This window comes from Mchenga conophoros, linkage group LG18 (assembly GCF_057382185.1).
Source record: "Mchenga conophoros isolate Kocher_MC1m ecotype Shallow Benthic linkage group LG18, M_conophoros_male_GT1.1, whole genome shotgun sequence".
Lineage (NCBI taxonomy): Eukaryota > Metazoa > Chordata > Actinopteri > Cichliformes > Cichlidae > Mchenga > Mchenga conophoros.
In genome coordinates, this window is record NC_140543.1 from 39,578,077 (window position 1) to 39,590,890 (window position 12,814).

General features: G+C 44.0%; 1 protein-coding gene across 1 annotated transcript; it reads left to right on the top strand.

The window, feature by feature from the left end:
• The first annotated feature begins 2,304 nt into the window (after positions 1-2,304).
• LOC146554593 (ras-related protein Rap-2b-like) lies at positions 2,305-5,715 on the top strand. Its single transcript, XM_085254104.1, has one exon. It carries the CDS (start codon positions 2,730-2,732, stop codon positions 3,276-3,278), a length of 549 nt encoding a protein of 182 aa, XP_085110230.1. The 5' UTR covers positions 2,305-2,729; the 3' UTR covers positions 3,279-5,715.
• The last annotated feature ends 7,099 nt before the right edge of the window (positions 5,716-12,814 follow it).

Here is a 12,814-nt window from a genome sequence, read left to right on the forward strand (position 1 = left end):
GAGGTTCACTTTTAATGTGTATGTATAATACAATACAGATATATAAAAATACACTCCAAAAATAGAGTCCTTGAAATGTACAAATGTACAAAATATTGATAAAAAAAATTATAATAATGGAGGCAACTTTTCCTATGGTACAATGTATACAATGTATGAAAAGATCTTTACTGCAGATACTACTATGGTTCTGCAGATTTATTTTCTTTTATTTTAACCTATGTGGCCTCACCTTGAGGTTGGCAAATCTGTCTATCACTTTTGGTGGTCAAGTCTCTCAAGCAGTTTAACAGTTTCTGTTGTGCCTGTCACTGTTCCCTCTCTGTTTCCTTACCTGGTTCTTCCTGACCTTGTACTTTCTCCTCATGTTTCCCTCTTTCCTCTCTCCCTCTTTGGACTCACAATCATACACAAATAGATTATATTCAATTAGATAAAAAAAATTACATTAATATGAAAAAAAATATTATTAAGATCACTAATAAAAAAGTCCTATCTCCGTGTACTTTCAACCAAAAGGCAAATAACCAAACCACATGAACATCTAATAAAATATCTAAATATTGAAACACTGATCCAACATTATTCTTGATTGACGGATCATTTGTTCTTACACGTTTACCTGAATGTGGCTCCTGGGTTTAATATAGGCACATATGACAAAATAAGCAGCTTCTCTCATTCTATTTCAAACAGGACAGTGGCAACAACAGTAGGCTAAAACAATTTTAAGTTTTAGATTTTAAATAGGCTGTATAAATTTCAATGGGAGCAACAGGGCGGTCAGAGCAGGACGGATTGTAGGGTAGCAAATATCGTGGGGAAAACACATGGGGTGGCTGTAGCTCAGGTGGCAGAGCAGGTCAGCCACTAATCAGAAGGTGGTTCGATCCCAGGCTGCCTCCTGGCTGCATGCCAAATATCCTTGGGCAAGATACTAACTCCATGTCTGCCTACTGGTGGTGGTCAGAGGGCCCGGTGGCGCCAGTGTCCGGCAGCCTCGCCTCTGTCAGTGCGCCCCAGGGCAGCTGTGGCTACAATGTAGCTTGCCATTGCCAGTGTGTGAATGTGTGGGTGAATGACTGAATGTAGTGTAAAGCGCTTTGGGGTCCTTAGGGACTAGTAAAGCGCTATACAAATGCAGGCCATTTTTTTTTACCATGTTTAGGTTACCTGGGTGTAATGTTTTTCAGCTAAAAAGAAACATGGTGTGACTCCTACCTAACTATATAAAGAGTAACTGAAGGTTAAATGCAGCTAATATGTCCTGTTTTAAGCCAGGCACTTAAACCTCCGCTCTGCTATGTCTCAGCCAACATCCTCTGGCAGCGCTAGAGCCAGAGCAGGGGAGAGCCGAGCTGGAACAAACCATTTTGGGAGAGGGGGGGGGATATCTATACTTTTGTTGTTAAAATGTTACGTCTCAACCAAGTACTGTCTGCTTTTTATATTTTTAGTAGTGTGTCACACAAACAGCAAATATTGTCAGAAAGGTAAGAAATCTTTGGGGGTGCTTTGATTCATTTTGGGGGTGCTGAAACACCCCCCCAAAATGGGCTAAAATCGCCCCTGCTATGACCGTACATCCTCATGATGGTTTGATCTTTTCAGGTTATAGCAGCTGATGAGGAACAACAAATGACATAATTCACCTGCATTTGCATTTATTTAAACAGAACTGGAAGAAAATGTGGGAATTTTGAAGTGCACAGAAGAGCCACACAGCTCTGCAGTGTATCACAGAATGGGCGGGGACACAGAAACACTGACTTTTCAGCGTAACTGTGATTAGCAGCACATTAGCAGCCCCATGCATATGCACATTGACATTTTATTTTAGTCGTTTTTATTTTATTTTGTGTGATTACGGTGCCAGCGTTCCCTATAAACTATGCAAAGTGGTTACAACTCTTGCATTGTGCATACTGCTTGTTGGTGTATAATTACACCCTTTGCAATACCTACACTTAACACACAAAGCATACAATGCAAACACCCTGGGCCAGCACTGAGTGATGTGACTCCGTCACTTCCCTGCTGCCCTGTTATGTTTCAGGTTTTGTGCTTTGCAAGCTACTGGATTTCCTTTGTGATCAGTTAACTATGTATCTATGCCCATGTGGCGCACATGGCGCACACTGACATATGCGCACCGATTACCGACTAACTGGATAATCCCATTACCAGACACATAATTACAGAGTCTACAGCTGCGAGCAGTGACCGCGAATATGAATATGAGGGCAGAGGTCACGCCGATCGGGCCACAGACGTGCATACGACTGCAGTATCGTTCTGTCTGGTCATCTGATTGCTGTGACTGAAGGGTGTCGGCTCCTTTAAGAAAACGGAACTGAAGCCTCGGCTTTTGACGCTGCTCAGGATGTGGGCAGGAAACGCCATGCAAGAGCAGTGAAGCGATCACGCTTCACGGCCGCCGTTGCACAATACAGCGCTATCAAAAATGTGTCTTAATTGAGCCCGCTGATGCCCAGGAGCGGCCATTCTCCCCGGATCCGTGCTCCGCGGCCCTTACAGCGCACGAGAGGGCGATTTGCCGGCGTGGGATTTGAATCCTATCCAAGCCAGAGGGCACTCTTCTCAGCCTGCTCGGCTTGAAAACATCGGGGCTGGCCAGCGGGTGGCAGAGAGAGGAGGCTTCGTCGCGGAAAAGGAGGTGTCTGCCTTTTCTTTTTTAAGAATATATATACATATACCTCTCCGCGGCCATGAGGGAGTACAAAGTGGTTGTTTTGGGGTCGGGCGGAGTCGGCAAATCCGCGCTCACGGTCCAGTTCGTGACGGGCTCCTTCATCGAAAAGTACGACCCCACCATAGAGGATTTCTACAGGAAGGAGATCGAGGTGGACTCGTCCCCGTCTGTGCTGGAGATCCTGGACACGGCGGGGACCGAGCAGTTCGCCTCCATGCGAGACCTGTACATCAAGAACGGCCAGGGCTTTATTCTGGTCTACAGCCTGGTGAACCAGCAGAGCTTTCAGGACATCAAGCCCATGAGAGACCAGATCATCCGAGTAAAGAGGTACGAGAGGGTACCCATGATCCTGGTGGGAAACAAGGTGGACCTGGAGGGGGAGAGAGAGGTGTCTTCCGGGGAGGGCAAGGCTCTGGCCCAAGAGTGGAACTGCCCGTTTATGGAAACTTCAGCCAAAAATAAAGGATCAGTCGACGAACTGTTTGCAGAGATAGTCAGACAGATGAACTATACAAATGTCCCCAGCGGTGGAGGCAAGTGCTGTTCATGTGTCGTGCTCTAAAAGACAAACAAACAAACAAACAAACAGAAACTGTGCATCCGGGCTGTTTGAGCTTTCAAAGTTGTCCTGCAGGCTTTCTTTTTTGTTTTGTTTTTGCAAAAGTATTCTCTCTCCTCACACTGTTGTCTTATTGTTGCACACAAACACACACAGACACACACACAAAATCCACGACAACAATCAAATATGTATCATATTCTGGAAAAGTGTTTACATGAAAAAGTACTTGAATGTTTGGGGATTTTTTTATAGCTTTGTATATGACACTTCTCTGGAAATGTGCCTCAGTGGGGATGTCTTATTGTGAAACCTAAGAGACACGTGATTTCTGGTTATTTTTGTGTTTTTTCTTCTTTTCAGTTGTACTGTTTATATCTTCTGGGCTAGGGTCTTCTGTCTTGGAGACTGGTTGTTCTTGTGTTTTGGGGCTATTACACCAAATCCCTAGGCTTAAATGGGATTGTTTACCTTTAGGGTCTTTTGGTCTTTTGGAAGGCCTGAAAGTGTAAAAAAAAAAAAAAAAAAAATACAAATCTGATTAAATTATCAGTCACCGCTCAAGCCTTGGACAGGTTGCTCGAATCAATGTCCCGTTATCTCTCCAGACAGTAAAGCGTGATCCCAGAGGCACAGACCCACCCGCTAATACTGAAGCCGTGGACTGTGGTGGAGTTCTTTTGCCAGCAATTTTTTATTTGTTTTCTCCCCGCCCCCCCTTGTCTCTGGTTTGGTGAAAATGGATTTATCGTGGAACTTGCACTTAGCTGACGGTGTCCCTCCCCAGTGTGCACAAACAAGGACCTTAGTGCATTGCTGTCGCTGCATGGGGGACGCCGTGACCCCGTGTCAAGTGCCTTCCTAAGAAATCTGTGACTGTGCCAACTCATGAGCCCTACTTCCTCTGCAGTGAGTCATGATGGCAATCAGAACTTTTCTAGCAGTTTTCAATTTACAGTCTAGTTTCACTTGTGCTGAGAATGGGAGGCGCTTCTTCCTACTTGACTGTAAGGAAGCTTCGCTTGTCCTCGACCTGCTGTCCAAAGGGTCAGATTCAGGCCGTTTCTTGAGGTACTACTCCAAGAAGAACAACAGAATAACTTTACCTACTGCAATTCTGGTTCAGTGAATGGAAGCCATGTCTGTATGTATTATCTAGCTGTTTTGTTTAGTTTTTTTCCCTTTCTAAAATGTGACATTCTTTGACTTACCATAATTGTATTTCTCTCTTTGGACAAATCTGCCAATCCAGCTGTCAGTTTGGAAGACTTGTAATACAAAACAGATTTTACGTAACGCTGTGTGCTGTGCCCGTCTGTGCTGAGGATATGTATATGCGTTATACTTTCGGGATGTTTTCAATTTGACTCTCACTGTAAACAACTTTAGGGCTGAAACAGGTAGTTGATTAATCCATAAGCAACCGACTGATAATCACAAATCACTGATAACATATGAACTGTGTAGTGGTGCACGGAAATGGGTATAGGATGAGCTGTAAAATAAATAAGAACATGATGCTATGATTTGCTAATCATTTAAAAAAAAAGTAAATTAAAAGTAAAGCAAAGACAAGTGAAACAGAATTTGAATTTTATGTGGATAAAGCAATAATTTTCCACTTGGAATTTGATGCCAGCTGGTTACAAAAAAGTTGTGACTGTGTTGCATCACCTCTTTCTTTTCTTTTTCTTTTTTAACACTTTTAAGTGTTTGGCAACCAGAGAAGACAAAATGTTTCATCGTGCTTGCTTGATATGAGAATTAAGCAGTTAAGTGCCAACTTTGTCATATATTATTTTATATGCTGCCAGATGTTTTGTCTGGACTAAAGGAAGGCCAGGTTTGGCATCCATACTCCTACCACAATCACTGGTGATGGATTTCAGAACATGTTTCTGAGCTCACGCGGTCGCTTCTGCTGCAGAATGTTCTGTATTAAAATGCAGTGCCTCCTGCGGGCCTGAAAATAACAGCCATTCAATAATTGTTTCCAACACTGACGCACGTGCAGACGTTTCTTTTTTTTCCAGATTCTCAGAGTCTTTTAGCAACGCACAGCTTTTCCAGTTTTTTGTTGTTTCTATCACTTAACTAACACACACACAAACAAACATACATACATACATATATATACGTATAATTACGTGCAACATTTTAGAACTTGTCTTTGTACTATTTGCACATATAACAGTGTTTAAATGATTTGCAAATGAGTGCATTGTGCTTTTATTTACATTTTACAGCAATTTAAAAAGGAACTCGCAGTGACCGTGGGATTCAGTGGGATGTGCAAAGGGGATATCTTTCAGTTTTGTTGCTTTGTGTTGGTCACACAAAGCAAGTGATTTAAGGATGTCAGTGAATCTGTCAAGCATATTTTTCAGTGCTTTTGGATTTTTATACATATCAATAAAATATTGATTTACAGTATAAACAATCATTAGCTGCACCTCTTAAGCTTTTCTACTATTATTTTCCATGTTAAACAACTGTAACCTTTCTTTGTATTTATACAATGTGTGATTATGTATTTTATTAGGTACACTTTACAAGGATTAGGATGGGCCCTCTTTTACTTTCAGAACAGCTTTAATTCTCCATGGCAAAAAACTTCTCGAACCATTGCTCAGAGATGGTCCATGTTGACATGAGAGCATCACACAGTTGCTGCAGATTTGTCGGCTGCACATCAATATTGTGGATCTCTTGTTCTGGAAGACAGTGAGCACTCTTTGTGTCAGTATCCAACCTAAATCAACCATACATGCTCAAGACTGACATTTGGTAAGTCTTTCTCAGTCTGCCCAATGAGCTGTTGTAATAAGTGTCCAGAAACCACAAAGCTTCATGGTCTAATTAGGAAAACAAATTTGAGAATGTGACTGCAGTATTCAGGTTCTATTGAAAGAAAATGTTCCCTTTTGTAAAAATACTTACTGTTCGCTGTTGCTGCCTCTGTCATCAGAATCTGGGCCACTAAAGCATTTACTTATAATTCACAAAATGCAGTCCTGTAGTTCTTCTGAAGTTTACGAACAGTTCATGTTCATCTCAGTGATTATTTATAAATAAGTGGTTCATGTTTTTTTTTTAATAATGACTGTAAAAATGTTGCTTTAAAATGAGTTATGACTCAATTCAGCCAATCAGAACAGGAACACAAAAGAATGTGAACTTACTGTAAAAATGGCAACTAAGATCAATCTGATAATAATTTCATCAGGTTTTTCTATATTCACTTTTTTATATTAAAAGAACAACACAAAAATCAGTCCAAGGTGAGGAGTCAGACTGATTTAGTGTAATACCTTGCATCACTACTAAGTGATTTTCTTACACATATTTAACTCTCTTATTTCTTTCATATGTGTAAAATACTCCAGCTAAAGCCCCTCACGGCCTGTTAGAGGGACTTCATTAGTATATATTATATAAGTAAAAGCTTCATACTTCTATACATCTAATGGAAGCAGACATTTTACTCGCTTTTATTTATGTAAAAGCTGGAGTTTAACTCTTCAGCTGGAAATCACTGTATAAAATAAGTACTCAATGTTAAGTGAATCCAAGGGGTCACAGTCATCTTGGTTTGTAAGCACTTATAAAACAAGCAGCGAATGTACAGCTGTTGAAGAGTTTTCCTCAGAACAACTCCAATATTTTAAAGGCCCAACATGGTCATATTGTTCCACATGTTATGTAAATGTGCAAAATTAAAGACCAGTGTGTATGGATGGCAGATGGCTGCCCCTCCCTGAGCCTGGTTCTGCTGGAGGCTTCTTCCTGTTAAAAGGTAGTGTTTCCTTCCCAGCTTGCTCATAGGGGGTCATATTATTGTTGGGGTTTTCTTGTATTATTGCAGGGTCTTTAAGTTACAGTATAAAGAACCTTACAACTAAGTGCACCAATCCCAGTTATAACAATATTTATGGTTTATGGTTATGGTAAAACCTCAGATGATGAAGTAACGAGTTAACACGGGGCAGATTTTAGTGGCGTTACAATGGGAGAATCAGTCTGAGGTGTTTTCCATCTTGCCATAATTCTCAGATTAGTTACACACCTGCAGGGATTTAGTCACATGACCTGGCAGGTTTATCAGTCTGGTGGACTATACAATCCACTATGCATAAATGCCTGAAACAGAAACTTGACAATGCTGCAAATACAGGTTGCCACAGTCAAATCACATTTGTTTTTGCTTATCTGACTGTGTATAAATTATATAAAGCTAAAATAACAAATACACTGTTCCAGCTGTTGAAGTACAACCCAGAGCTGGAGGTTTGCCTAAACCCTGACACCATTTCTTACTGCTGTTGCACAAGCACACTCTTCATCCTCAATTTCACAAGCTGCCTGGCAAAGTAAAATAAATGTAGTACATGCAAGCTCACTTTATCTCCTGCAAGTTCTACAGCTGAAGGTTATGAGCTGACACATATGTTGGGCTTTTTTTGGCATGTAGAATGACAGGAAGGGTGGATGAACTGTTGCTTCCTGTGCAGATTCACCTCAGATCTATGAAATGCTGAAAAAGGCAATCAGTTCCATTTTGTTATTTAGAAATAGTAGCTTATTGTCACACTCTGTTCCCCCCTAGGTGCACACAAAGCACACACAGGGCATGACCTCAGTTTTGTAATGTTCCAAGAAATATGTTTTACATCATTATCAAACCAAACCAAAATAGAGAAGTAAGCAGAGTAAAGGGCTGGGGCATGGGTGGAAACATTGCACTTGTGTGACTGGGGTGTCTGAATTGTGCAGTGCTTTCTGTGATTTGATATGAGAAGAAGTTGGTACGATCATATGACACCAATTTGCTGTTATCGTGGTTGGTTATCGGTAAGCTGTTTGGAAACACTCAGCTGGATCAATTAAACCACCTTCCAGCCACTGCAAACACTCCTTCCTGGAAACACTGCAAATACCTTACAGTATCTGAATGAAGGGCTATAATGTCTGTATTATTGTTAAACCACTGAATCACATAAACTTGAATCACTGTGACAAATGAGACACAGACACACACTTTCAGAGTGAGCCCAGTTAGTTTGCTTTCATGTCTTCTCCTGTTTTTCAATGGTATTCTGTTTAGTGTTTTTATGGATAGCTTACAGTGACAACAGTTCTCACATTTCAGCATAAAGATTAAAGAAAATACAATTTTATATCTTTATGTCCTGAACTTTAATTTAGATAATTTTTTTGCATGTTAGGATTGATTGTGAAGTATTCACAGCTCTTCACTTGTTCTACATTTTGTCATTTTACAGACTTATTCCAAAACTGATTAAATTCATTTTTCACATCAAAACTCTACACATAAACCCCCAAAAACAGGTTTGCTTTCATTTCTTGCAAGTTTATTAAAAGTATACATGTACATAACTATTCACACTCAAAATTGAGCTGAGGTGCATCCTGTTTCCAATGATCACTTGTGAGATGTGTCTACAACTTGACTGGAGTCTATCTGTGGCAAATTCAGTTGATTGGACATGATTTGGAAAGGCACACACCTGTTTATATAGGGGCCCGCAGTTCACAGTGCATGTCAGATCACAAACTACTCCAAGGAATTGTCTGTAGACCTCCGAGGCAGGATTTTATTGATGCACAGATCTGGGGAAGAGTACAGAAAACATTCTACAGCATGACCATGAGAAACAAAATTCTCTGGTCTGATGAAACAAAGACTGAGCTATTTAGCCTGAATGCCAGAAAGCAGCTAGAGTCAAAAGTCATATCTAGAAGAAGCCATGCACTACTCATCTCGTGGCCAATACCATAACTGCAGCGATGCATGGTGCTGGCAGCATCACGATGTGCTGTTTGGTTTTCAGGAGCAGGAACTGAGAGACTAGTCAAGGTAGAGCAAAAGAGATTAGTGGAGCAATGTACAGAGACATCTTTGATGACAACCTGCTCCAGAGTTGTCTGGATCTCGAAGGTTCATCTTCCAACAGGAGAACAACAACAAAACAAAAGAATAGCTGTAGGAGCACTCTATGTATGTGCTTGTGCGGACCAATTAGATCCCAGACTTAAACGCTATTGAACATCTCTGGAGAGCTCTAAAAATCGTCCATCCAACCTGATGGAGCTTGAATAGTTCTGCAAAGAAGGAGAAGCTGCCCAATAATAGGTGTGCCCAGCTTGCAGCATCATACTCAGAAAGACTTGAGGCAGTATAATTGCTGCCAAAGTTCTTAAACAAATTATTGAGCAAAGGCTGTAAATACTTATGAAAATGTTCTTTTTTGTTTTATATTTTTAATAAATTTGCAGAATTCAAGAAAACATTTCTCATGTTGTCGTTTTGGGGTATTTTGTGTAGAATTTTGAGGTGAAAAATGAATTGAGCCCATTTTGAAATAAGGCTTTAAAAAATGTGGAACAAGTGATGCACTGTGAGTACTTTCTGGATGCACTGTACCAATCTCACATCCGCCTGTAAGATTGAGCTGGTTAGATAAGCGGAGCATCATAACTTCACACAAGAAGAAACTAAACAAAAAGTCCACTAAATCCCATTTTCTTTGTTTAATTGGAAAAATGGAAATATAAAAACTTTTGTACAAAGGGATTTTTGAGCAAGTTAATCATTTTGGGCTCAAGAGCTTAACTCTAAGGCTAATATGTAAACAGCTGATCGCACTCACTCATTTATTGTATTAATGTTATGGAAGTTCAGAAATGCTTGACAAAAAAAATCATGCTCATATATCAGACATCTTTAATTTATTTTCTTTATTTTCACACTTTTAGATTGTCCATCCATCCATCCATCCATCCATCCATTTTTCATCCGCTTTGTCCGGGGCCGGGTCGCGGGGGCAGCAGCCTAAGCAAAGAGGCCCAGACCTCCTCTCCCCAGCCACCTCCTCCAGCTTATCCGGGGGAATACCAAGGCGTTCCCAGGCCAGCCGAGAGATATAATCTCTCCAGCGTGTCCTGGGCCTGCCCCGGGGCCTCCTCCCGGTGGGACATGCCTGGAACACCTCACCCAGGAGGTGCCCAGGGGGCATCCTTGTCAGATGCCCGAACCACCTCAGCTGGCTCCTTTCGATGTGGAGCAGCAGCTGCTCTACTCTGAGCCCCTCCCGGATGGCCGAACTTCTCACCCTATCTCTAAGGGAGAGGCCAGCCACCCTTCGGAGGAAGCTCATTTCTGCCGCTTGTATCCGCGATCTCGTTCTTTCGGTCACTACCCACAGCTCGTGGCCATAGGTGAGGGTAGGGACGTAGATCGACCAGTAAATTGAGAGCTTCGCTTTTACACTCAGCTCCCTCTTCACCACGACGGACCGGTGCAGCGTCCGCATTACTGCAGCTGCAGCCCCAATCCGTCTGTCGATCTCCGGCTCCCTTCTCCCATCACTCGCGAACAAGACCCCGAGATACTTGAAACTCCTCCACTTGGGGCAGGAACTCATCCCCGACCTGGAGTGGGCACTCCACCCTTTTCCGGCTGAGAACCATGGCCTCAGATTTGGAGGTGCTGATCCTCATTCCCGCTGCTTCACACTCGGCTGCGAACCATTCCAGTGTGAGCTGGAGGCCCTCACCCGATGAAGCCAACAGAACCACATCATCTGCAAAAATCAGAGATGAGATTCTGAGGCCACCAAAGCGAAAGCCCTCCGCCACTTGGCTGCGCCTAGAAATCCTGTCCATAAAAATTATGAACAGAACCAGAGACAAAGGGCAGCCCTGGCGGAGCCCATCACCCACCGGGAACGAGTCCGACTTATTGCTGGCAATGCGAACCAAGCTCTTGCAACGGTTGTATAGGGATCGAATGGCCCGTAGCAATGGGCCAGACACCCCATATTCCCGCAACACCTCCCACAGGACACCCCGCAGGGACACGGTCGAATGCCTTCTCCAAGTCCACAAAACACATGTAGACTGGTTGGGCAAACTCCCATGCACCCTCAAGTATCCTGGAGAGGATAAAGAGCTGGTCCAGTGTTCCGCGACCAGGACGAAAACCGCATTGTTCCTCCTGTATCCGAGGTTCAACTAGCGGACGAACTCTCCTTTCCAGCACCCTGGCATAGACTTTCCCAGGGAGGCTGAGGAGTGTGATCCCCCTGTAGTTGGAACACACCCTCCGGTCCCCTTTCTTGAAGATGGGGACCACCACCCCGGTCTGCCAGTCCACAGGTACTGCCCCTGATCTCCACGCAACATTGCAGAGGCGTGTCAACCAGGACAGCCCTACAACGTCCAGAGCCTTCAGGAACTCAGGGCGGACCTCATCAACACCAGGGGCTCTGCCACCAAGGAGTTGTTTAACTGCCTCAGTGACCTCGCCCCCGGAAATTGGCGGGTCATTTCCCTCATCCCCAGACTCTGCTTCCTCCTCGGAAGACGTGTCAGTGGGATTAAGGAGGTCCCTCGAAGTATTCCTTCCACCGCCTGACAATTTTCTCAGTCGACGTCAGCAGCGCTCCGCCAGCACTACACACAGTGCAGGTAGAGCACCGCTTTCCCCTCCTGAGACGTCTGACGGTTTGCCAGAATCTCTTCGAGGCAGCCCAAAAGTCTTTTTCCATGGCCTCTCCGAACTCCTCCCTCACCCGAGTTTTTGCTTCAGCCACTGCCCGAGCCGCATTCCGCTTGGCCTGTCGATATCTGTCGGCTGCCTCCGGAGTCACACAGGCTAACCAAGCCCGATAGGACTCCTTCAGCCTGGTGGCTCCCTTCACCTCTGGTGTCCACCATTTGGTTCGGGGATTACCACCACGGCAGGCACCAACCACCTTGCGGCCGCAGCTCAATGCAGCAGCTTCGGCAATGGAGACGCTGAACATGGTCCATTCGGACTCAATGTCCCCAGTCTCCCTCGGAATGCTGTTGAAGCTCTGCCAGAGGTGTGCGTTGAAGATCTCGCGGACTGGGGCCTCTGCTAGACGTTCCCAGCACACCCTCACTACGCGTTTAGGTGCACCAGGTCTGTCCAGCGTCTTCCCCCGCCACCTGATCCAACTCACCACCAGGTGGTGATCAGTTGACAGCTCAGCCCCTCTCTTTACCCGAGTGTCCAGAACATATGGTCGCAGGTCTGCTGATACGATTACAAAATCGATCATCGACCTACGGCCTAGAGCAGGGGTGGGCAATCTCAGTCCACGAGGGCCGGTGTCCCTGCAGGTTTTAGATGTGTCCTCGAACCAACACAGCTGATTTAAATGGCTAAATTAGCTCCTCAACATGTCCTGAAGTTCTCCAGAGGCCTGGTAACGAACTAATCATGTGATTCAGGAGTGTTGACCCAAGGTGAGATCTAAAACCTGCAGGGACATCGGCCCTCGTGGACTGAGATTGCCCACCCCTGGCCTAGAGCATCCTGGTGCCACGTGCACTTATGGACACTCTTATGTTCGAACAGGGTGTTCGTTATGGCCAAACTGTGATTAGCACAGAAGTCCAATAACAGAGCACCGCTCGGGTTCAGATCAGGGAGGCCGTTCCTCCCAATCACGCCCCTCCAGGTCTCGCTGTCGTTACCCACGTGAGCATTG

Excerpts from the sequence above, each read along its gene's own strand:
- LOC146554593 (XM_085254104.1), top strand. The coding sequence starts at position 2,730 with ATGAGGGAGTACAAAGTGGTTGTTTTGGGGTCGGGCGGAGTCGGCAAA.